At 37.2% G+C, this 26,090-nt stretch overlaps 1 protein-coding gene across 1 annotated transcript; it reads right to left on the bottom strand.

Annotated features, from left to right (window-relative positions):
* Positions 1–302: 302 nt before the first annotated feature.
* LOC146332620 (uncharacterized) lies at positions 303–25,675 on the bottom strand. The gene is made up of 15 exons (XM_084738053.1): positions 25,563–25,675; positions 19,501–19,664; positions 18,340–18,530; positions 17,567–17,671; positions 16,217–16,355; positions 12,362–12,512; positions 12,015–12,147; positions 11,127–11,279; positions 8,793–8,830; positions 8,614–8,643; positions 8,354–8,520; positions 6,833–7,482; positions 5,353–5,452; positions 4,596–4,875; positions 303–3,208 (listed from the first exon to the last, which is right to left on the bottom strand). The coding sequence occupies exons 2-15, from the start codon at positions 19,630–19,632 to the stop codon at positions 3,126–3,128; spliced, it is 2,352 nt and encodes a 783-aa protein (XP_084594179.1). The 5' UTR covers positions 19,633–19,664; positions 25,563–25,675; the 3' UTR covers positions 303–3,125.
* Between the last annotated feature and the right edge of the window lie 415 nt (positions 25,676–26,090).

Below are 26,090 nucleotides of genomic sequence, written 5' to 3'. Positions count from 1 at the left end.
TTCTGTGTGTCACTAATGCACTTTAAGATAAGTCATGGTTGCTTGATTTGTTTTAAATCATTACAAAATTACCTCTTTTCAAATCCAGTCAACATAAAATTTTAAGGCAGCCAGGACACTAACTTTTTAAAGTGAAAATAAATAGTATTTTTACAGTGTATTGATTTTTTTTTTGGCAGTAAACGGCAACATATCTTCTGGGATGCAGACTTTACAAGTCAAATTGTCAGACCAATGTCAGTGTATTTGAATTCAATGTTTTTAAAATGATCATAAACTAATAGTGTTAGAAAGCATTTAAAAAAAATGAAATATAGTTAAATCATTGTGTATCAATCATTCTGTAAGAATTTCAACTCTTGCTTCAAGGTTAGTGATGTTTTCACTGCATGCAGACATCTTGAATAAATAAACAGTTGATCACATCGTCGGCACAATCCCTCAGTCAATTTTTCCCACTGAAGCTGAGACTGACTGATTTAGGGACGTCCCCGCAGCCCTTCAAATGTCTGCATCTTAGAGGACACAAAAACATTTTCAGTACGCTCCAGTAGCAGCCTGACTGATGCACAATAAAAACATGATAAACCGCCCGCTTCTCTAAAACCAACAATATAAAATGATGAAGTTAAAAATTATACACATATTGCCTTTGTTAAGCGATAAAAGAAAGTTTTATTATAAAATTTACATTTTTTATCAGGTTCTTTTCTGCATTATGAGCATGCCTGTGACTAATATTCAGTGGTGGAAAGAGTACTGAAAAGCTGTATTCAAATACAAGTACATTGCTCAGTAATACTAAATTAAAGGAGTATTTGTTACAAAAACCACTCTACTACTAGAGTATTAGTTACTTTTAACTGTTGTCACAGTATATTATAGTGTTAAAAATGCTTTCTGTCTTTTGTCCAGCAAACAAAACCACCTCTTCTTACAGTGGGCTAAAGCGTTTCTTCAGTTCTTGAAATATCTGGCAAACTGACCATCAGCCTGTGCAGCTTTTTAATAAAACAGCTCAATAAAAAAAAACTCTTGAGGGGTGTTATTAATATATTCATGTTCTATGAACATAATATCATAGAAAAATACATTTTTACATTTGTGGTAAAGATGTGTGCACATCACCCAATCATTAGCACAGTTCTGCCGTCTCAAACAGGTTTTTAGGTCTACGACAAAATGGATCTTAAGCTTACAGCATGAAAATGTGATAAAATATTTGTCTTAAGTATGTGCAGATTTTCAAATACGTCTGAAATTTATCCACACCTTTAGTGAAGGAGAAAATGTGTTGTCCTGTTTGTTATCCTGCTTAATAGATCTAAACCAGCCATGTACAGTCTAATCAAGTACATAAAATAGTGCAAAATAATAAGTCTGGTGCTCTTAGCTAGGGTTTTTTTTTTTTTGTATAAGCAAATTGTGAGGAAGCATCAACTTCCTCACTAACAATTTGCTAAGCTCTTTTTGTTATTAAAGGTTAATAATCTCATACTATAGTTTTAATATCCACTAACAAAGACAAAGAATTATATTGAGGATTAATATGACATTTGTTTCCTTCTTGTTCTGTTGTGCTACCTCACATCTCACCTTAAAACACACATTCGTACCTCAGCCGAGGAGGTCGTGTTTTCAGTGCCGATTTTTCTGTTTGTCGGCAGGATTTCTGAAAACCTCTGCTTTGATTTTCATCAACCTTGGAAGGGTGCAGCGTGGGTCCAGCACAACCTATTCAATTTGGGAGCAGATCCGAATCACAGGGTGGATACAGCAGTTATTTTTAGTTTTTATTAAAATTGTGACATTGGGCATTTGGTCTTGGTGGAATAATTGTCAAACATCTTTAAGAGATAGTCTGTTTCTTTTAAAGTGGGGTTGTATGAAGAGCACTCGTACCTGTGGTTTGTGATATGGAGTTTTTTTCTTCCTGCAGCTGGCTAAGTTTTGTTGTTATTGAACTTTACTACCATCTACTGGATTTTAAAGGGATAGTTCAGATATTTCACAAGTGGATTTATTATCATCTGTGTATTACAGACAACTTTTTACTTTTACTCCCTACATTTTAACAAATATCTGTACTTTCTACTCCTTAAATTTTCACAGGCTTGTTATTTTAGTTTTAATGCATTTGACGGGAATTATTGATTCTTTTTATTTTGCATCATCGTGCACGACCTTCCTAACATGTAGACTGATTTTCACCTAAATGGATGGAACAATAACACGCAGAAAAGATAATTCCAGAGTGTATATTCATCAGTGCATATTTAGTATGAGAGATCTAACAAGACAAAAAAAAAAAGCAAATAGGTGAAAAACAATGTAAGAGATATAACAAGACAAAAAAACAAAAAAAAAAACTTTACAAGATGAAAAATGACTTAAAAGGATCTGGTGGCTGTGGAGTGAGCAATATTTTGCTTACATAACAATAGTTTCTCTTTGGAAAAGGCTGTCTGACGGCAAGGTGAAGTAGTGAAAATATTCTAAATATAGCGTACACTTAAAATAACATTGATATTTTAGGTGGCTAAAATATGTTTTGCTGCTGTCCCAGTACTCCTGCTGCTTCCTCAAACTGGGGACGTGTTGACCACCATCTGCTGTAGATAACACACTGACTATGGATAAATACCTCATACGTTCCCACTTCAAAAACTCTGAACTATCCCTTTAAAATCAGTTCAGTAATAACAAAACATAGCAAACTGTAGAACGTACAATGACTCCATATCACAATCCACATTCGCTGGTACCAGCAATCCTCTGGAGTTGCCTACGTATGTTGTTACACAGATTTCATACGGAAAGCAACAGGACAGGAGGAGGTTTCATGGGAAAACTGGCACAACTGTTGCTTGGAGACATAAATCCCCACATCATGTGAACTATCCGCAGTGAAAAATGTTTGAACTTCACGAGACAAGCAATAACTTTGACGGTGAAGTTTGCAGTGGCCTATTGGCCTAGCTCTCCTAGTTTTTATATTGTATTATACTTTATGTATATACATATTTTAAAAAAGAATGTTTGTGCTTATTGGCTAAAAACATTAAATGAGGTGAAAAATCTTCAAACGTCCCAAACAGGCAAAGGCACAGCTCCATATTCTGAGTTCAGTAAAGGAAGATGTTTTGAAGAAATATGCTGATAGCTGTCAAAGTCACTCCTGCCGTCACGGCTGAGGCCTGCTGTGGAGCTGCAAGAGGAGAGAGGAGAGAGGACAGAGGACAGAGGAGAGAGGAGAGGTCACACGGTTACATTTACAGGTAACTGTGTTTACATTTTACATCTCAAAAAGTGACATTAAAAAGGATCACGTGACTTGAATAAATACACTCTTAGAAATGAACCGAAGGAAAGGGTTCTTCGGCTTGTCCCCACAGGATAACCCTTTTTGTTTCCTGGGAGAACCTTTTATAAATGTTCCTCTCATAACCTCTTCAGAGAGTCCTACCTAGAGAGAGAGAGAGAGAACCTTTCTTTGGTGTAATGGTCGCACCCAGAACGTCCTCTGGAGGTTCTATCCAGAACTGAAGCCACCAAGGGGGTTCTACAGAGAACCTTTTTATATACCAAAGGTTTTATCTTGAATACGTTCAGGGGATTCTGCTGAGAACCTTTATAGCTAGCACCCACCCAGGGTGTTCTACCAAGAATCCTTAAAGAAGTTTTATTTCCCAAAAAGGGTTTTCTGAATTAAAAGCGTTCTTAATGCAACCCTGAGTCTTACAAAGAACCCCTGACAAACACTTTCTTCAAAAAAAGGTTCTTCAAGAGCTAATGGTTCTGGGTAGAACCTCAGCCCTTCAGGAAAAACTCTTTTGGAACCCTTATTTCTAAGAGTGTCCTTAAAGCTCCTACAAGGAACTTTGATACTGTTGATATTGTATTTGATTTGTTGATTTTGGAGGTCCCTGTGGATAAAAGTGCTGGTTTTTCCTCCACCATTATCACAAAATACACTATTAAAAATAAAATGATTTAAATAAAAATCTGCTCCTGCTTCATTTTAACTGCTCATGGTTGCTTGATTTGTTTTAAATCATTACAAAATTACCTCTTTTCAAATCCAGTCAACACAAGATTTTAAGGCAGCCGCTGCAGAGGACCAACAGACCACATCCTACCAACTGAGGGTTTATTTTACCAGCTCACTGTAACTTTGGCTGGTAAAATATAAACAGACTTATTTAATCTGATTTCACAGAGAATCTCTGGAAGAATTTAAATTAGGAGACATTAGGAATAACTATACAGCCAATCGTCCCACTGATGGTCTCATCATCAATCAAATAATGATGATGTGACTTTTGTTGGGGTCTGCACCAAACAAATATGTTTTATTACATATTATTACAAGATTTGTAGGCCAGTTCATCTCAGCAGCACTACAGAACTTCATTCTAATGCTGTTTAGTTCCACATTTTGCCTTTTAAAAACTTGCAGCTTCTGCGATTTTTGTATATTGCACTATATTGCGATTTCTGTAACATTTCAATTAACTGAACTCGAATCGTGAATGATGTAATTCACGGGTCATGAATGATCACAAAAAGATGGCGGCTTATCTCGAACGTCTTACCATGTGAGGTGGTGTTCTGGGCAGTTGTGGCGTTTGTAATGATGACAGTGGTTGTAGGTGCAGCAGTGGCTGCAGCAGTGGCTGCAGCCGTGGCGACAACTGTTGCTTTTGGTGCAGGAGTTGTGACCACGAGGCTGACGGGTCCTGACTTGATAGTGTAGGTTTTGGTAAACACGCTGCCGACAACCGACATGCGACTAAGGGTGCGGGTGCACAGATTAGGGCACTTCTGAGAGGGCAAGGTGGCGATGCACAGATTGACTGTGCACTGGATATACATCTGCAAAACACAAAATAAACAGATACAAGTTAGCAGTGTGAAGAGACAGCTCAGACATATTTCATAACTTTATAATGGAAATTCAAGATGAGGCAATAATTCTTCTAGATTTCAGCACTGGTATCTTCTGCCATCCCACATGAAACTGCTCACAACAAAGCCTATGGATCATCTTAAGTAACTGATGGTGGTGATCTCTGGAAAGAGACGTTGCTGTTGAGTTTTTCAAAAGTATAATTTTGATGCTTTGAGAACCACAAGCAGCGTGCTGCTAAGGTCTATTATATTCGAGAGAAAGCAGACATCTCTACAGCAGATATCTCCAAAAACCTGGTGAGTCACACCAAAACAACATAAATAAATAAAGAGCACAGAGCAAAAATATGTCTGTTTGATTTTAGGGTGAACTGTCCCTTTGAAAAACGATACCCAGCTGCACCAGTGTATCATATGTGTGTGTTGCATCAGAGCACAGACCGTTGATCCTTCGGTCTCCACGTTGCTCAAATCAAGGCGGTAAACCCTGGAATTGCTTTGTGTTGTGATGATCTCTACTGTTCCATTGGAAGATGTACACCTGGAAGAAAAAGAGCGCAAAACATTTGATAGGAAAGCCATAAAATAATTCTGAAATACAGTAACACTATCAAATATTAACGTTAGCTAGGAGGTGACTGAATGCTAACGTCAGATGTTGTTTAACATTAGTTAACTGGTTATCAAAATGTTATTTTAGCTTGAATTATGCCCCGTAGATTAAAGGTTTTTTTGATTGATGTTTACCAGCGTGTTTTAGTTCCATAAATGTGTCCAAATTTATTGATATTAACAAATTTATCTGTACCTTTCCTACTGTACTTTCTAACAACAACAACAACTTTGCGGTGGCTCCGATTCTGGAAGTAAATTTTCCCATTCACTTCATTGACGTCTCAGAAAATCCTAAAAAAAAGTTTTTTGTTTTTTTTTAAGCCCGGAACCAAACCAACTACAAGATGAATCATGACATTTGATTCAAAACGAAAAAAGTTTGGAAAACGGATAAAGAGGCAAAAGTACAAGAGTGTGTTCATTATTACTTTAAGAGTGAAGGAACTACTCATCCCATAAACCATTGCGAATGATGCTGCTTCTTAAATTTAACTTTTGTCATTATTATAGTGTTTGTATTGTAAATAAAAGTACTGTAATATGTTGCATTTATTTATTCACTGTTGCATAACAACTTTATTAGTATGATTCATGTTAGCTACCTAACTAGCCTGCCTGCTGGTGGAACCACCCTTTCCCGGGGGCGGTAAGAATTTCCATAGCAACCACGAGCTCTGCCAATCAGAGACATCGCTGTCGCACTTTAGGAGAGTGGTCAGTGTAGTACTTCTCCATGACATTGTGATTGAAACATATTTTTCTTTTAACAAGGTTGATATCATGTGGATTTGTGGCTTCTACAGGACAATCTCACAGCTCGCCGTCATTGTAACTTGGGTGGTAACGAAATTATGACAAATAATCTAAACCCTCTTTTCAAAATATGCAAAAGTTTTTCACTTACAGTCCCTCAATGTTGAGCTCTGTCAGACAGTAACGTTAGCTAGGAGGTGAGTGAATGCTAATGTTAGCTGTTGTCTCACAGTAGTTACTGTTGTTTTAGCTTGAAATGTGCCCTGATGTCCCTTCAGATTTTCACTCTCATTGTCTTTTCAGTTGCTGAACAATCGGGACACAGTGATATGATAATTATTTGTCAGATTTTCTACGTTTACACGACTTGAAACCTGGTCCGCAGCAGTCAATTGAACTTTCCAGCCTCAGTGTGACATCAGAGGAAAATGGCCGCCATGTGAGTATAGTGAATGGAACAGGACCGTGATTAGTATCAATGGTAACATCTGTGTTTACTCTACGTTTGCTATGAAAATGGTCTGTTAGAGGAAACAAGGTGATTGCCACTGACCCTTGCTCCAGAATGGGGTGGGATACTGCAAAGTCCTCCGTCTCAGACTCGATACAGTTGCTCACTATCAACTCGGCTCGATCAATGGAGCAGTTGGACATCACGTGGAGATCCAGGTTGTTGATCCTAGAGCCAATAGCACTGCTATTATAGCTGTTGGTGAAGTTGGTGGTGGTGGTGGTGTTGCTGATGGAGCTGGTGGAGGGGCTGCTGGCGGAGGGGCTGCTGGCGGAGGGGCTGATGGAGGGGCTGCTGGCGGAGGTGTTGCTGATGGAGGGGCTGCTGATGGAGGGACTGCTGGCGGAGGGGCTGCTGATGGAGGGGCTGCTGGCGGAGGTGGTATTAATCGATGGTGATAATTCCGCTTGTCGTCGCACTCGTACTGGTGATAACTGAAGTGTGCGAAACTGGGGGAAGCTGGTGAATCTTGACATGGGCCCTTCTCCCGGTAGGTGGATTTCTAGCCAGAATGTAACATTCCCAAAGGTCTCCTCTTCTGTAGGCATGCCGATCTGGTATCGCGGCCCCTTGGCCTGGACTCCAGGGATACGGCAGGCCAGAGGGAGGACGAGGGAGGGCTCCCGGCTGACCATCGTGTAGGGACGCACACTGTGCAAGGTATTGGTGTAAACCAGCTCTGAACCAGAGTGCTGGAAAAAAAAAAGTTAAGAATGAGGAAGAGTCATAAATAGGCCTCCATGATGTGAGGAACATCAACAATGTGTCATAACATTGTTCAATACCACAATGACAGTATGAGTTGCAATAAAGAAATATTGATGAAAACTGTTTGGCATGTTTTAAACCTTTTTCCTTAAGGGATCCCTTTGGACTCATGAGGCTGATGAACTGTACAATCAGTCCAAACAGTGAGCACAACAACTGCTGGAAGTTTGGATGAATGTTTAGCGGATTGTTACCCTTGAATATTGCATCAGAGACGAGTTTTCCTGATATTTTTTAGAACTTTTTGGTCACTTTATTTTACACTACAGCCAAATTAGACGAAAACTAGAAATATGTTCTTTAATAGACAGTACTGGACTCCTTATTAGAGCCCTTATTAGACTTTAATTAGCAACAGTAATTAGCAACACATTACAACAGAACTGTACTGTAAACTAAAGTGTGTAATGTCCTACAGTTAGACCCTGATTAAACTTTATTGGGGACACATTACAACAGCACAAATCTATTATAATACTGCTGGCACTGGTTTCAACTACTCAGCTTGTGAATCCCACCTCCCATCCCTTAAGGAGGATCAATAATGTTCTATTTTAATCAATAATATTACATCATAATTTATTTCTTGATCATATTTTGTTTTATCAATATGTATCTGCATTGTTACTAGTAACTAAAATTATGAAATAAAAGTAGTGTAGTTGAGTAAAAATTACAATATTCTAGTCTAATCTGTACTTAAGCACAGAAGTTGAGTAAATGTACTTAGTTACTATTTAAAGTCTGCGAAAGAAGCAAATAAAGGCAGAATGAGAGGAAGGTGGAGCAAGTTACCACGGTCTTGGTGCCGCAGCCGGTCAGTGAGATGCGTGCAGTCAGGTGTGTGCTGTTGTAGGTGACGGGGCAGGTGGGGCTGTTGAGCTGCAGTTCGTCCAGTTTGATGTCGCTCAGGGAGCTGACAGGAAGCACCAGAGTCATCTCCGTCTTCTCACACTTCAGCTCTGCAGACACACAGCAGCGGCAGATTCTTAGATTATTAACAAATTCATCTTGAACTCTTGAAATTCATCTTGAAAGTGAAATATTTTGTCAACCTGTTCCAGCAGGTAGCGTCCTCATTTCCCCTGAAATGAAAGAAAGAATGAAAATGAAAAATGAAAGAAAGACACGTTTCCGTAGTTAATAGTCAGTGAGGTTTGGAGAGGTGTGCTGCGCGCTGCAGTGAAACATAACTGGCATTCTTATGATGCTTGTAGGAAGTTGAAGGTCTTACTTTGGTACAACCACACGCATCTGGGTTCTGACTGCAAACTGGAAAGACAAGAAGTGCAAATCAGACCGCGCCACGTCTATTCAACATGTAGACATTTGACTGGTACTATAAGAAGATGTGCATGTGAACAATAAACAACAAAATAAACAAAATACCCTGTAAGGTACACTGTAGTTCACTTATTCTCGAGCTTTGGGACAAAACTGTATTTTGAGAGGGTTTGGATTTTCACTGTTCGATTATGCTGGAAAAAAATACTTTAAAAGATCAGTAAAGGGCCAAGCACCTCGTGATTTAATTTTTTACTGAATGGAGATGTCAACTCTGTAAAATGAAAAATCTGATGGAGTTGACAAAATGTTATTTTTCATTTCACAGTGTAGTTGTAGTGAGCCGCCATTTTATTTGTTAAAGTTCCTCAGATTTCTCTTGATGCTGATCAAAATACACATTTTTAAACCATAATTCTTATTTAGCTTTGATTTAGAAAGGCTATAGAGCTGACATGATTTGGTTGAGACACATCTGATAGCATAATATTTAATGAATTTGTCAAAAAATAGTCAGTGCCTTTAAACCAGGAAGTGAGACAGCAGAGCTTAGGGTATAGCTAAACCTTTTCATGCCTGATTAAAATCATGTTTTTGTAAAAATCTGACGGAGTTGACGGAAATCTGGGACACAGCTTCATATATTTTAGGACAAAAATGATTATAATAGCACATTTTTACACCTACATTATCAGTAGGTGTTGTTAGTTTTAGACTTACTCAGCCCCTCTCTTTCACCTCCCAGTCCAACAGCCCAGGAGATACAGGGAGGAAACACGGGAAAATAAGAGGGAGGGTTTTGACATGAAGCGAACGTCTCCTGTCAGAATCTAACAGAGGACGCTGCAGAGTCGTCTGGTGTGTTTGTCTTTACCTTCAGGCAACCATGACGCCTCAGTCATATATCTTTACATCCTGTGTATTTTTACGGGTCTGAGTATGTTTGTGTGCACAAGACTGGTGGTGACACTAACTAATACTATAACTGAGTGTATACCTGCATTCATTAAAGTCTAGCATTTAATCTTACTCTAAATCACTATTTGTAGATGTTGTATGTGATAACGGCATTTTCCAAATTATTCTGATGCCGTACATTCTTGTTCTTCATGGAAACATGAAACCGTCCCTGTGAGAATTAATTTTAGCTCATTTATCTCAGTGTACGGTTGGTTTTTCAGATTCTACACACATATAAAGTATTTATTGTAGGTGATTTTCCCTTCAAGCACAAGGATTTTGTGTGAGAAGTTACTAATAAGTATGACTGGCATAGAATTAATTATGTTTTCCTGTTATGTATACCAAGGATTTTATAGTTCACTGAAACTAAACCAAATACTAAAATTAAAAAAAAAAAACATTTTAGTTTGTTATAACAAAAACTACACTTAAGGAAAAAAGAAAACTGACTGAAACAAAATTATGTACATACAGAACTAACTAAATAGCCTAGAAATATACAAGAAATGTCTTTGTTTTTAGCTAAACATTTTTAAAGAATAAAACCTAAGCTGAATCAAGCAAACCCACTCTGGACCTTTACACTTTAAAACAAAACATAAAAGTGAAATAAACCTTTAATAAAAAAAAATATGATAACTGTCTTTTAGTAAAATAAACAGTTAAATAAGAATATTTGTACCTAACTAGGACATTCTAGTACACTTCACAACACTTTTTTTTTTTTTTTTTTTTTTTTTACAAAATACCAGCACTAATTACCTGTAACTGCATTATAGTATTTACCATATAATAAACAAAGGAAAATATATGTATTTTATTAGAAAAAGAAAAGTATTCTGTTTCAGATCATGCAGGAAAACTCAGACCATTTTATAAGTATCTTGTCATACAAACTTAATAAACATTTCATGAACTTTTTCACTATTTATTTCTGCACCTTTGTGCCTTAAACACATCAGTTTAAGTGAAAGTACCAGGCCATAAACAGAATATGTTACTCACTTAAGTTTTATACACTGATTACAGGTTTGATGGTAATTTAATAACAGTAGAGTTCTAACTGTGTCTCTGTGGTCTGAAGTTTAGTTTCTCTCCAACGTCTCCGCTGTTTTACAGCCGCTTGACTCAAGACAAGTGCGTCATCAGTTAAAAGACACACCTTCAAGCGATTATCCTTGTTCTGAAATGCTAATCCCTGCTGTGGTGAGCAGACGTGCCGAGTCAAACCCAGTCAAGTGAAGCCAGCACGATGCGTATGGAGCGTTAACTGTACTGTACGTGGCAGTATTAGAGCCATTCATTTCACAGAACAACCTACCTCTTGGTGTTCACAACGAAGCAGACTGGCAGAAGTCGGGCCAGTTTGTTTTCGGAGCGAACCCAGGCCATGGTCATCAGTGCCAGGGAGCCGACCGTTTTGAACCCGACCCTGAAGAGTTCAGGGGGACCGACCACCGCCACCTCTAAAACACTGCAAATATAGAGAGAAACATTTCATGCAAGACCCTGTACACTATTTAAATCACTCACTAACACTCAACAGTTTTCTCTGTAGTGAGCTGCAAACTGGGATTTCTGACACTTATGAATCATCGTCATCTTGCATCATAACTAACAGGCATAGAGACACACGACAGGAGCTGTAGCATCTATAAAATGTAATAAAATACATTCAGTGCATTGCATGCATACAATGTAATGTGTTGTGTTATTGTGGGTGGGTGAAAATTCTCATACTGAAGTTCATCTGAACAATAGCCTATAATTTAAAAGTTAGAGAGAGGGTGTTTAAATGTCACATGGGTGCAACGCTGTGAGAAACAACATCAGAGAAAAACAGTAACGCCTGCACACTTACTTCATGTCACAAATATTTAGTAATGACAATGTTTCAGTCTCACTTGGATCTTTGTCGGGGGTTTTTGTTTCTCTTAATTTAAAAGTTGCACCGCTGCAAAGAGTCAGCTCAGCTGGTGTCACACATACCTGGCAACCCTGTGCCTTTTTAACATGCGCGTTTTTATATCAATGCCTTACACATACATTATAATTGTTCTTCTGTCTTTTATTACTTAAATTGTTTAATTATTATTCATTTTTTCCGTGTCTTCTTACACACACTTTGTTCTTTTGGGATGGAGCCTCCCAGTCAACTTACACAACCACAAAACATAAAAAATCTGGACACTCAAATGAAGTGACGCACCTCTCCAGCTGTGAATGGTAGACGACGTCGAATGACACCTGCTGGTACGGCAGGACAAACAGCGTGGAGTCCTCTTTGGGTGTCTCACCTGTCGCCACAGGTTCATCACTGCAGCTGGTGGTCGACGCCTCCACTGGAACCAACGAGAATAAGAGACTTTATTATAAATTCAGAGTGTTATTGTTTTTATTGTGGTCAGACTTTACGGACAGGTGGAGGTGGGAGGAACAGAAGAAGTTCAAAGGGAGAACTAAATGTTGTAATCAATTCATTGTGAAGACAGTGATGCAACATGTTCAAAAAACAACAACAACAAAAAGTGATCCTTGTTTGACTGTTTGGCTCACCAGTGAGAGAGAGGTGCACGGGGACGGAGCTGAGGGGTTTGTTGTCTACGGTGTGGATGGTTCTGGGAACAGGAATGAAGTCCTCCGCCATCAGGTAGATGAAATACTGTCCTGCTGCTGCGTTTCCAGTGAATGTCAGCACGCATTTCTCCTGGTAAGAGGGTTCAGACGGACAGAATGTAATTATTCGAAAGTTTCACTGAGTAGAAATCATTTTAATGACCAGGGTCAGTGGATGATTCAAACTAGGACAGATACTTTCTGGACTGTCAGGTTGTTGTTGAGATTTTTTTAATGTTGTTTGCTGCGACACTCAGAGGGCCACTGAGCCTAAACTGGAAGTCAAACTTCTGACCTTTGACCTGTAAAATATTTGAGACATACTTTTTTTTACAGAGGAGCACAGAGACTGACAGAGAGCTGAACAAAATGGTGTAATTCTCGTTATTATTTATGACTGAATTCTTGAATTATGGCCAAAAACATGTTTTGTGAGGTCACCGTGATCTTGACGTTTGACCTCCAAATTCCAATCAGTTCTTTTTTGTGTTGACGTGGACGTTTGTGCCGTGTTTTTGAAAAATCGAACACACGAGAATGGACCGGACAAACAAACAGAAAACATAATACCCCTGGCTGCGGCTGCGGCCGCGGCGGAGGCATAATAACATATGAAAACAGGGCTGTCACTCCGGTTTTGCTATGAGAAATTTGTGTGATTGCTAAAGAATGAGGACTGTCTGATGTTGGAGGTCAAAAGTCCAGACGGTGTATGTGGGTCACATACCCTGAACTGATGGAAGCGTTTCCTGCAACTTGTGGACACACCAGTGGTTTTCACTGACACAATTACAAGAATTAACGGGTCAGAGCCATTTCATGAGCCGATGTGCACAATAGCAGCACTCTCTGTTTAAATGTAAGGGAACCATATTCCTTTAAGCCTGACACATTAAATAATTGCCAGAAAATTCAGATTTTTGAAACTGAAGAGTGTTTATTGGACCTTTTGACAAAAAAAATAAAATAATAATAATTAACATATATGATAATTTGCATTATATTTGATTTGTCAGGCATCTATGAAAAATCATTAATCACAATAATTTTTATTTTACAAACAATAACAAATATTAGTAACAGTAACAGTAACCTATTTATTTTACATTTTGGCCTGGTCAGTGTAATCTGAACTGGTCAATATAACATACAGTTATTATAGCTCATGGACTGTTTTAGTGAAAATCAATTTAAAATGCATTGATTAGAAAGTGTGTGCAACATATAAGTGATTTCATTGAGAGCAGGTTGCATAGGTAAAAAATGCATATAAATATCTAAATTTTGCCTCTAAATTTATCTAAAGATGACATTTCTTTCTTAAATTTGTAGTTTTGAGTGTATTTGTGATTGTGGTTGGAATAATGTAGACTGCATAATTAAATTCAATAGAATAATGATTGAGGGATTCACAAATTAATTATCTGATGTACCTGCTATATCATGTTTTATATGCACATTTTCAATATGATTTTACTCTAATATAGATACAAAATATTGAATAATTACAGGTTGTTTCAGTAAAGTAAATATTCTTATTGAAATATAGAATTGGATAGAATAGAATAGAAAATACCTTATAGTTTACCATTTATGTGCAAATGGAAGAAATTTGTTTTTGCTTACATGTGCAGGAAAAAAAAAACACATTAAAAACATTTATATAGAGACACAATAGACATTAGTAAAAATAAAACTGTTATTCTCATGGTAACTTTTTCAAAATTAGCAAAGATTTCTCTGCCAAAAATGTGCTTCTCTCTACATGAAGGCAGCCATGTTGGATTTTGCACTCAGACGCAGGCTGCTGCCTGCAGTGCACTGATAATCCACCAGAGGACAGAAGACATGTCTTCAGGAAAGTATTGATCGTATTGATGTTGTAGAGGTCTCAGAAAATCATCATTAAATATGATGCAAATGGTGTTTGTATTGTTGGTAACACCTGTGTTTACTCCACTACTTCATGTCTAAATGGCTGCTGTGAAGAAGAAGAAATAATTTCAAATGATAAGACTCTGCAACAAGCCTCAGTGTTTTTTTTTTTTTTTTGTAACTTGAATATTATTTCTGTCGAGGCACACTGCTGGTGGTTTTGTGTAACTTAACTTCTTCGACACACGATTGAGTGTTGGACTGCAGAATATGATAAATATGTATTTATGAGACTGCTGCTGACTTCCTCTCTGGTAGGAAAGTGTGATTGACTCGCAGACGTGTGCTCACAGGTCCCGCCCTCTCTTTCCTCACCTCACCTCCTCTTCTCAGTAAACAGTAATTGCTGATCTTGTTCTCCTTCATTACTGAGACAACTTTGTACATAGTGATCTCTGAAGGTAAGAACAAGGTTCATAATCATCCAGTGTTTGAGACTGAGAGATTAAAAGTTACATGAACTCAACTCAGTAACAGGAGAGGGATGGAACATTTACCAAAGTATTTAAAAGTATTTGTACTTTTTATGCACTTTATGTTACTTTATACATCTACTTCCCTTTTACTTTTTACTCTACTGCATTTATCTGACAGCTATAGTTTCCATTAACTTTACAGATAGATTTTATTTAAAGGGACAGTTCATCCCTACTTGTACTTGTAAACTTGCACTGCAGTACAGGTACTTTTACTTAAAGGGTAACTTTGGTGTTTTTCAACCTGGGCCCTGTTTCTCTATATTTTCCCATGTTTTTGGGGACAACAGTTTTTGAAATTGGTCCAGTGCTGAGGGAGAGCGCTGCAGCCGTCGGAAGTGAAACTGAGCTGCAACATAATCCCTCCAGGCCACTGTGCTGTCATAGTAGATCCACTGAAAGTGTTTGTTTTTGCCACTGCCTGGCTCAGATTTTTATTATGAGTGTCTGATAACATTATGTAATGGATCCCCTACAGAGGCAGACCTTTTTTTAAAGAGTAAAATCATTTTTGTTTAACCAGAAACTGAAGCTATATCGTTCTGTTCAAAGCATCCGAACTCAATTAACAAAAAAGGTAATTTTACCTCTCAGGTCTGCTGCTGTCTCAATCATTTTTTTAACCCTTCAAAAGTCACACAAACTAACTAAACGACTGAGTTAGCGGTAGAGACAGAGGCGTCAAATGACTGTTTCTGTAAACGGAGTCTGGTCACTTTCTATTGTTCTATTGTCACTTTCACTGTCTATTTCTGGTTAAACAAAAAAAAAAAAATCTTCGACTTTAAAAAAAAAGGTCTTTCTCTGTAGTAATCCTCTCTGTAATGTTATCAGACACCTTGAATAACAGTCTGAGCCTGTCAGTGGAAAAACAAGAACTTTTAGTGGACGTATTTGCACAGTGTGCATTTGCCAAGAGGGATAATGTTGCAGTTTCACTTCTGCTGGCTGCAGCGCTCTCCCTCTTTACTGGACCAGTTTTTAAAATGTTTGTCCCCATTAGTCAATCAGATATAAAAATATGAGAAAATAGTTGAAAGTTGAAAAATAGCAAGTAAAATAGCAGCAAGTTTGCCTTTGAAAGCAACCATAAAGCTTATGTGGTCCAGAATAAAATTAAGTTTGACACCCCTGGTTTATATCATATATCTATAATCTTATCTTGCTGTATAGAAAAATAAATACTTTGATTTTGTCTCCTGAATACTATTTCCAGCAGGGGATGAAGCTGGATTAAGACTGATCTTTTAAAAACTAAACTGAAAGGAAAGTTTAAACTGCTCAGAAAAATTCAATTTGGTCGATTTGTAATTGATTTGCAAAAACTCACAGTCACTGAGGACATTTTTAAATGACTGTGTTGTGTTTTTGTGTGTACGCTCACCTCAGTCAGCTCTATAAAAGAGTGCGGTGTGCAGCCGACACACTCCCCCTGGTCGGGGCGCGCAAAGCGACATCGCACCCTGTCACCATCCAGGTCTTTCACTGACAAGGAGAAGTGGTGAGGACAGTTCACACGGGCCCTGATTGAGTTTACAGGACGGGCAGCAGCGTGCAGAGACAGAGGGACAATCAGACACAACATTTTCATTTATCACTGTTGTAGGTCTAAAGCGATTCTTACTTCCCCAACTGTAAACATATGTAACCTATACACCAAATAAAAAAAAAGTCCTTATGTTTCATCCCTTAAATTATGCATCATATCCCATGGTGGCTAGTCTTCAGTCTCCATAAAGTAGCTCTGGGTGCCGAAAACAAAAAAAACAACAACCAACCAACCAAACAAACAAACAAACAAAAAAGCAGAAAAGGCTCAGAGGAAGAGAGAGGATTAATAATTGCAGCTTTTTTTTGTCTAAAATTGGCTAGTAGTGGTTGCAGACCCCTGCACTAACACATTTTAGCCTGGTCTAGTCAATGCTAACTCAAGCCAGACTTAATCAAGCTTGCATTGTGAACGTGGACGGCGTTGAAAAGAGGATGTAATGTCATGACAAGAAGGGAAAACAATAATGTTTCTTCAAGTGGCCAAAGGAACTCTGCCTATATAAAGAATATAAAGGGCTCATCATGAAGAAAGGCCAATCCTACTGCAATTATCAAAGCAAAAGAAATGTCAATGGCAAAAATAGCACGGACAAACAGCATGCCAAGGTAACATGACGATGGTGCGCCCCGCCCTGCTCAAATAGCTCCCTTGGCAGAGCGTCTGTGTTTTGTAAAAGTCAGGGAAGCCTACTTATTGTTTTATTTGTTACCAACCTGTGATTGGCCAAAGTCTCCCGTCATGGGCCAGATTTTCTAAAGCCTGAAACCAGAACTAAGGGGAGGAGCAGAAGTCTGGTTTTCTCTAAGAGAACCTGAATCACAATATTAGGGTATAATGAAACTTTTGCTCAATAATGCCAAATATTCCTTGCCTACACCAGCTGTAGTCCACAATTTTATAAATCACACAAGCTTTGTGTTTTTGATGTACAATTCAAATTAATTAATTCAACAATGTACAGCACAGGGGAGGATAATGGAAACTCCATATAGGTGTGAGTGTCTGTAGGCTGTTTTTTGCATTATTCCCAAAATACCTGTGGAGTCCGACCAGTTTTGTTTAGGTTAAGGTTAGGCAGTTAGTTGTGATGGGTAGAGTTAGAGTAATACACCGTGTCAATGACAGATCCCCATAAATATAGTAACACAAGTCTGTGTGAGTGTGTGTCAGTGTGAACATTACCTTAATGGAGGATGGAGACCAACATAAGGAGGTTGGTTGAGTCTCCCACTGTTCGCCCGAACCTTTGGTTCTGTTTTCATGGATACATAAACTTCTGTTTTGGTCCTAAACATCGAAGAACAAAGAAAGTGCGTATTAGAATAACTGAAGCTTATTTTATTGATCTATAACTCGAAGTGCCCTGATTTAAATCATCACTCGATCAATGAAACAAGACTCATATTAAGAGGAACAAGGAGGACACAGTGACAGAACACAGTGTGGGACAGCTAAAGACAGGATTATTACGTTTAGAAATAAAAGCACTGAGCACCAAATGAATCATGAGACATTAATCCGAGTGAGTGAAAAAAAAGTATCGAGGCAGGTTTTTTTCATCACAGAAAATTTTCCCTTCTTACGAATGTGAAAAAAAAACTACCTTAATCTCCACTGTTTTATATTTTCTTTATTTTATTGTGTATTAATGATATAATATGTATTTATATTCTTAAGGGAAAACTAAAATGGCCTCATATTTTATGTAAAGTCAAACAAAAACGAGTAAAGAACAATATCAAGACAGCAATTTCCACAAGCTAACGAGTCATTTTTAGACAAAATGGAAGGTGCAAAAGGTGAAAGAACATAGACTTTCGTCTTATAAACACAGTTTACCAATTTTTTTGTATGTCTGACCCCAAAACATCACCAAACAGGAAGAAGCAACAATTAAAGATGACGATGAATTGCAGGTGTTTGAGGTCAAAGGTCAGTGTCTGTAGGTCTCATACCCTAAACTGATGGTGGCTTTGTAATTACTGGGGACAGTTTTCTGCCACCGGCGGACACACCAGCCGGGCTCGGGCTTGGTGCCGTTGAAAGGTAACGAGGTCTTGTGGACCAGACAGTCCTCCCCAGCGGCACACAGTCCGGTCAAAGCCGGACAAGGACTCTGGGCGATGGCCGTGAAATGAGCTCGCACCTGCAAGAAGAAAAGAGACAAAATAAAGACAAACTTATTTCAAAATGTGCAGCGATGGATTTTATGACTGAGCTAACTGGATTAAGAGGATTAACAACCTGAAGGCCGAGTTCACAGACACTTGAAGTCACTATGTTGTTCATGAAGTAGTCGAATACTGACTTTGGTTTTACTTTGACTGAGAACTAAAACTTTACAGAAGTAGGGGTTAGGATTATGGGATTTTGGGAGGCACTGGTAATTAATGAATTTCTTTCTTTTTTTCTGTTTTAACAGGGACATTGATCAGCTGCAACTTTTACTTCTTTAGAGGACATTTCTTCTTAAAATGCACTTATACGGTTTTCAGGAAGATTCTGGCATTCAACAATGTTTTCTTAGGTGGGATTTTGTTCTCTTGTTCTATAAGAACAGAATCTACAATATTAGAGGATTTAAATTACTTTTTTTTTTTTCATCAATTTAATTTATCTTAACTTTTAAAATAAATAATTTTACTTAATGGTGTGATTATTTATAGCTTACAAATTATTTCAAGACAGAAACACATCACAAATCAAACAGATTTCAGTGCATATTTTTTATTTTTTTTAAATATGTATTCATTTTTTAAGTGTGTCAGAGATCTTGGCCAGCATTAAGATTATCTGTGCAAGTGTCTGTGGACGTGAGGCAGTTAAATGGGACCTGGAGGTAAATAAATAACAGAAATAGAACCATTGTAGTGACCTTTTTTTAGGGGGTTCGAAATTATGCAATGTCTAAACAAGAAAAGCCATTTTTTTTTAAACCTGAAGACAAACTAAGCACTTAAGTGACACTTTATAAGTTTGATAAGTTGTGGTTCCCATCCTCATGAAAAATGATGTAAAATTAATGCTTTCTTCCTCCTTCTATGAATCCCTGAACACATTTTAATTGGTTTAGTTGAGGAAAAAATAAGAGAAAATTCAGAGAAAACATTACCCACCGTTCTCCCTCCATCGCTGTTCAGCGGCACCACGTGGACTGTCAGTCCCAGAGACGAGGCTTCGCAGACAGGACCCAACAGCAACAGAGTCAGGCCCTGCAACAGGAGGCTCAGTTTGAATCTCTCCAGCATCTCAGCTCCTCAGTCAGACAGGCGGTCTGAACCTTTAAGAACAGACAGAGACAGAGAGGTTCAGCAGTCAGGAATCATTACAGGAATGGAAATGGAAAATTTGGCACTTTTTATGTGGATGTACAGTCAGTGTTGATGGTAAATGTAGTCAACTGAAGCAACAAATCCCTCAGTGCTGCAATATTGACTGAGAAAACTGAGTTCTCCTGCTCCAGAGCTGTGCCAACTGTGCCTACGTGTACCAGGATGCATTGCACGCCAGCTTCTGTTGCCATGTATCACCACCCTACCCTACAGCTATTACTTTGCTGGTCAGAATATAGTGTTATGTGACAAAAAATACTAATCAAACATACCCTCTGGGTTCCCAGAGGAGGAGACCAGAAATAACTGAAGGAGCTGTAGCCAGTTCTTTCTGAACACGAACTGTGACATCACTGGATGCAGGAAGAACAACAGATTTTACAGCAAAAGAACTCAGATTTCACACTGAGAAATTTATTGCTTCAGTTGACAGGTCTGGAACGCACTACCTATAGATATCAGGGCGAAGTCAGCTGGGGGGAAGTCAGTCCACTAAATATTTTTAAAAGAAAGCTAAAAACTTATCTCTTCACTTCAGCTGTTAACTAGTTATGACTGTTTTTCATTTTACTTCACAAAAATATTTTTTCCTTTTCCTTTAATGTATTCTATATACTCCATCTTTAACTTATTATTATTATTATTATTATTATTATTATTATTATTATTATTATCATCATCATTATTATTATTATTATTATTATTATCTCAGTGGGTTTAATTTTCCATCTTATGTCATGCATTCTATTTTTATCCTTTTTTTTTTAAAATCTTAGTTTACTGGTGTCACCAACTTAGTTTTATTCATGTGTAGAAACATTTTATGTATTCTTTTCTCATCTTATCTCGTTTTCCATCTTATTTTACATTAATTATGGCATTATATCCCTGTTTTTATGTCAATTCTATGTATTTTTATGTGAAGCACTTGTTGCATGTGTGTATTTATAAAAAGACAGGCCGCTGGTCTAAGATCAGCCCAGCACACAGAGTGCTGATCCTCTCTGTAACGAGGCTGACGTGTCTGAGAGGGACTGTGATGTGACAAGGATGTTATGAAAAGAATCAGTTACTGTCTTGTTATTGAAAGAATGTGAGGGATGACAGAGGGGTGTTGATAAATGTAAAGATTACAGTTGACAGACATCGGTATCTCTGCAATTCGTGCTATTATATGTGCAATTAACTGGCTGTGACGCCTGTTCAAAGGTTCAAAAGGTTGAAATAAAAGATGGTACAAAATGAGGCTGTGGTGGAGAAAGTATTCAGATACTTTACTTCAGTACAACCGCACTACAAAAATACTCTGTTACAAGTAAAACTCCTGCACAGAAAATGTTACTTTGGTAATTCTCAGTGTCTGTTGCAAACCACTACTGTGTTTTTTGGCAAATATAGAACAAACGTGTACACACTGCTGCAAAGAAATAGCAGTACAGGTCATCTTTAACACACACATTAAATTTCAAAATAATATTTATTTTATTTTTCCTTCTTGCATTTCTTGTGGGTGTCGAAATTGTAACATGTATGCAACTGTGTGAAGCCAAAGTGCTGCAAGCATTTTTATTTATTTTATTTTTACCCCTCCCTCTTTGGGTCACTGTAAAATATCATACTGGAATTTAGAATAATCAACTAATATTTCTTCATTACTTTAATGTAAATACACTGGAAACATTTAAGAAGTTTTTTAAATTAAGAGGTTAATTAAACTTGAACCTTCCAGTCTTTGTTTCCAGAACAGTTCAGAACTTAAAAACACAAAGTCTGTTAACTGGAAGTCTGAGCTGAATGAATGTTCTGTACAAAGTTCAATCAACTCACTGAATTAAGCCTCAACAGAAACATGATTAGAATATTAGCAGACTTCCCAGCATGCATTGTTTGAGAGTTAAAACTCTCCTGACACCCTTCTTTTTTTTTTTTTTACAGTTGGATGGAAAAAAAATATGAAAACTTGCCGTTTGTCTCGACACTGTATGTGTATTAGAATAATGTAAAAGGAAATCAAAAGTGTTCTTAAAGTCGGTCTGTGAGACTGAAGAGTTGTTGGTTCAACTTAATATCTTAAAATTTATGAACATGTTTTCTCAAGTGCAACTGAATTAATAGCAAGTTTATATGACTAGAAAAGTTTGTTTTGAATCATTACAGAATGACCTCAACTTGTCCTTTCAAATTCAGTCAACTTAAAATTTAAAGGGAGCTCGGACACTAACTTTTTTAAGTAGGTAACAAAGAGTTTAGGCTGAGATACTTTATTTTTGGCACCTTTTTTACTTCCTTTTTATTCTTAGCTCTGATAATGTACTATATATTTTTTTCTTGCCTGTGTATGTAATAAAGATTAATTTTGAAATAAAACAACAAACAAAAACAATAATAAAAAAACAAAAACAAAACAAAACAAACAAAAAACCCCCAAACATTACTTAAAGGGACAATCTGTGCCGATGCTCAGTGTAGTCGACTGAGGCAGTAAATTTCTCGGTGACTCTTTATGACAGCTCAGTTTTTGCCCCATGGCCATGATGCTCTACTGCTTTGTTAGCCAGAACAAAGAATACTCTTCTAGCACTCCTCCTTGGCTACCCAGAAGCAAGGAAAAGAAAAAAGAAAGAAGCGTCAACAGATCACTGTAGAACATCCTGTTCTGCTCGGTGTCAGTTCTACTGAAGTCTATGGGAAACGTTTGGCGAAGCACAGTAAAACCCACCATCTCCATGTTGTATGAGCTTTGATGAATAAAAACACGGACACTCAGAGACTACTGCATACCGACTGATTTTTCAAGTTTTGGCAATTTATTTACTTGCTGTTGGTCTCCAAATTGCATGACTGAACTGACGGCAGAGTCTGAGGCGTACAGTCCTCTATAGTGATGTAATGATCCTTCCTTCCTTTTAGTTTCCAGAGGCAGAGTTTATAAACCCAGGCTGAAATAACCTGTAGTTCAGTGACATCACTGGATGCAGGAAGAACAACAGATCTTGCAGCAGAACTTGACTTTCTCCATCAACACAGTCCACACTGAGGAATTTATTGTTTAAATTGACTACGTTTACCATCAACACTGAATGGACATCCACATGAACAGTGACAAATGTTCACTTTAAATAAAAGTATTCCTATAAATCACATAACCCTACTGTCACTTTTTTGCACTATTTTTTATAATATAATATTTCACATTTTATAATAACTATACATGGTCACTTTGTTTGTTGTGCTTTCTTATATTTTTGCACATCCTTGCACATTTCATACCTCTATTTTATTTATGCATACTGTCTACTGCACTTTTCTACACATAACTATGCACATTATGCACCCTGTCACATTAATGTCGTTATTCTTTTTCTTGTATTTCCTAGTTTTTGTTTTTCTTTTAGTTATTTACTATATATTTTTTTACCCTTCATATTTCTGCTGCTGTTATGCTGAAATTTCCCAAGAAGATAAACAAAGAGCTACCTACCCCATAATATATTAACTGATAGATTATATCATCATGTCAGTCAGGACAGTCACATTAATCTTTATTTCGACACGATATGAACCCGACTAAATGCTGGAAGAGGCCGATTACACAGCAGCAGGTAGAGCTTTAGAGTTTAGAGCACAAAGAAGTGGGTGCAACCCTGATCCAATGAACAGCTTCTTAAAGGAGATGAGATGGTCGTGTGCATTTGTGTTTGGATGATACAGGGAACACAGGATCTTCAGATGAACTGAACCACCATGAACTGATTATAAAACAGAGGCAGAAACGACTGAACGAAAATGAATACACAGAATAAATAGTCTACAACTAGTGAGCAGATACAATTACGGCTTGTGAATCAATACTATATGATTGCCTCTAGGGTTATTGATGATTATTGATCCATTATGAAAAGGCTCTGTGGCCATATTACTTTTTTTTGTTGTTTTCTAGCATTTTTTTGTCACAAATTTGTCATATTTACAGGTAAAACTCCAGATTTAGGAGTTGAACAGTTAAATTTTAAACTAAACCTCAGCTCTGAATCCCTCTATAGATAATATTTTGTGGTCTGATTGGAGTTTTAAATCTCTGCATTTCAGTCAGTTGATGCCAATTCAGTTCTTTCAATAACTCGGAAACTCTTAATTGATAACTGAACTACCTGTTGATGGGTGTTTTAAATAATTTCCTTATATTATTGTACAAACAGTGTCCATGTTATTGCTTATCCTCTTCTTAAACGCTTTATTTTATAATTTACATCGGACTTGGGAAGGCCGAGATACAATAATTATCTTGATATTAAAAAACAAAGAAAAATGACGACTTGACAAAATGCCCTTTGTTAAATAATAAATCTGATGTGTGCTGCTTCTTATAAAATTTGTTTTTCCTTTTAACTTAAAGTGCTTTTGGTTTCCTTCTTTAATAAAATATAAAAAGTAGCCAGCCATGTACAAAACTTAGCATGGATTATTTTTGGCAGTGAATGTTTGAATTAAGTATAACTGCAAAATAACAAACAACAAAAACAGTATCACAGTCACTCTTTACAAAATAAAATAAAATAAAACTAATAAAGTAAAATAATTAACCATGTGATATCATGGTAGATATCATCACAGTCTGGTTTCAAGACTTTTTTATATAAATATTTAACATATTATTACATCTCTACTCTGATAAATATAAGTAAATAAATAAATAAGCAAACATATGCAGGTAAAAAATAATTAACATCAAACATTTCCATCCATTTCTAGATAAATGAGCCCAGTAAAAGTGTTGTATTGGAAATGTGACATTTCCATGACTGATAATGAGGCAACAGGGGCCCGGAGTATATTTTCGTCCGGGGCCCTTTAAGAAGGTTAATCAGGCCCTGATCTTATCTAATAAGGTGTGTGGTGTTCGAATAATATCAGGAAATGTAGTTTAGGTCTGGGTGACATGGACAAAGATCAAATATCACAATATGTCTGACCAAATACCTTGATATTGACATTGTGACAATACTGTAGGGATGACTGTTTTTGATAAATAATCATCAGTTACGGAGCCTTTAAAACCAGGAAAAGACAACAATTATAAGGATATCTGAAATCTAAGAGATATCGAGTCTCACATCACACTGATATATCTCTAATCTATCCCTACTGCAGTACACTAAAAGGTTTTATTATATTTCAGACTCATTTAAGAGTGATTTTTATTACACATCGTGTGACAGTAACATCATTTGTATTATATTATGAATGTTTTGAGAAGCGCTGGTTTGAATATTCTTATCACAGATCTGAACAGCCTTCGTCTTTCATTTCTTCTCTTTCTGTTCTCTTAAAATATGATTTACAAAACTGGTTCGAAACTGGAACAGACACATTTCAGCAGCATGGCTGACTGTCAGGTATGTTGTGTTGGGGTTTCAACAAAACGAGGGACGATATTCACCCTCACATAATACTGGTTCAACTAAATGCAATCACTGCCCCATGCTACTAATAGAGTTTTTTTTTTAATTCAAATTTGCTCCCTAAAAACTTGAAAAATCTACTGCTCAGCTCACTCTTCTATTTTCTGTTGTACAGTTTCTCTTTGTTACAAATCTTTAAAACTTTCTTCATCATGTTTGGTGGATCAGATCAGGACAGAATGCTTGTTTTATTTAAACCAATTTGCTTAAAATGTAAATAAAATTGTGCAACAGATCAATTCTACCAGCTTTTTTACCAAATTTACAAAATGTGGTTGACTCAAAGCTCCAGAATCTCCATGGAATAAATGCACTGAAATACCACAAACACAGATGGACACAAAATGAACACATCTAATATAGAAATTAAATAAATCGCTTTACCTTGAGCCACCTGCCTCACTTCGTTTCAAAAGCTTCACACTAGTTCTCCAAAGCTTCAAATGAGTTTCTTCTAAATAGGTCTGAACTTAAGGAGGAGGTAAGTTAAAATTGGGCAGAGGTGGAATGGAGTTTAACCGGCTCAACCAGCGCGGGTAAAAGAGGTACAACAAAAGGTGTACGTCAAGACAGGCTGGCTTTTCAGAACTGTTGATAACCCGTTTCCACTTCAAGAGACATAGCTTTTATTCACAACCCTGATTCCAAATATGTTGGGACACTATTTAACAGAATGCAATGATCCTTTTCCACCTCTATTTAGCTGAATACAGTACAAAGGCAAGATATTAATTCATCAAACTGGTAAAGTTTACTGGTACTTTGCAAACATACACTCATTTTGAATTTGATGCATGCAACACGTTCCAAAAAAGGCTGATCCTCTGGGCTGAAGAGGAGAAGGACCATCCAGATTGTTACCAACTTTAAAAGCCAGCATCCGTGATGGTATGGGGGTGTGTTAGTGCCCAT

This window comes from Lutjanus erythropterus, chromosome 1, assembly GCF_056507025.1.
Source record: "Lutjanus erythropterus isolate fLutEry1 chromosome 1, fLutEry1.hap2, whole genome shotgun sequence".
Lineage (NCBI taxonomy): Eukaryota > Metazoa > Chordata > Actinopteri > Lutjaniformes > Lutjanidae > Lutjanus > Lutjanus erythropterus.
This window is presented reverse-complemented; position numbering and strand designations above follow the sequence as displayed.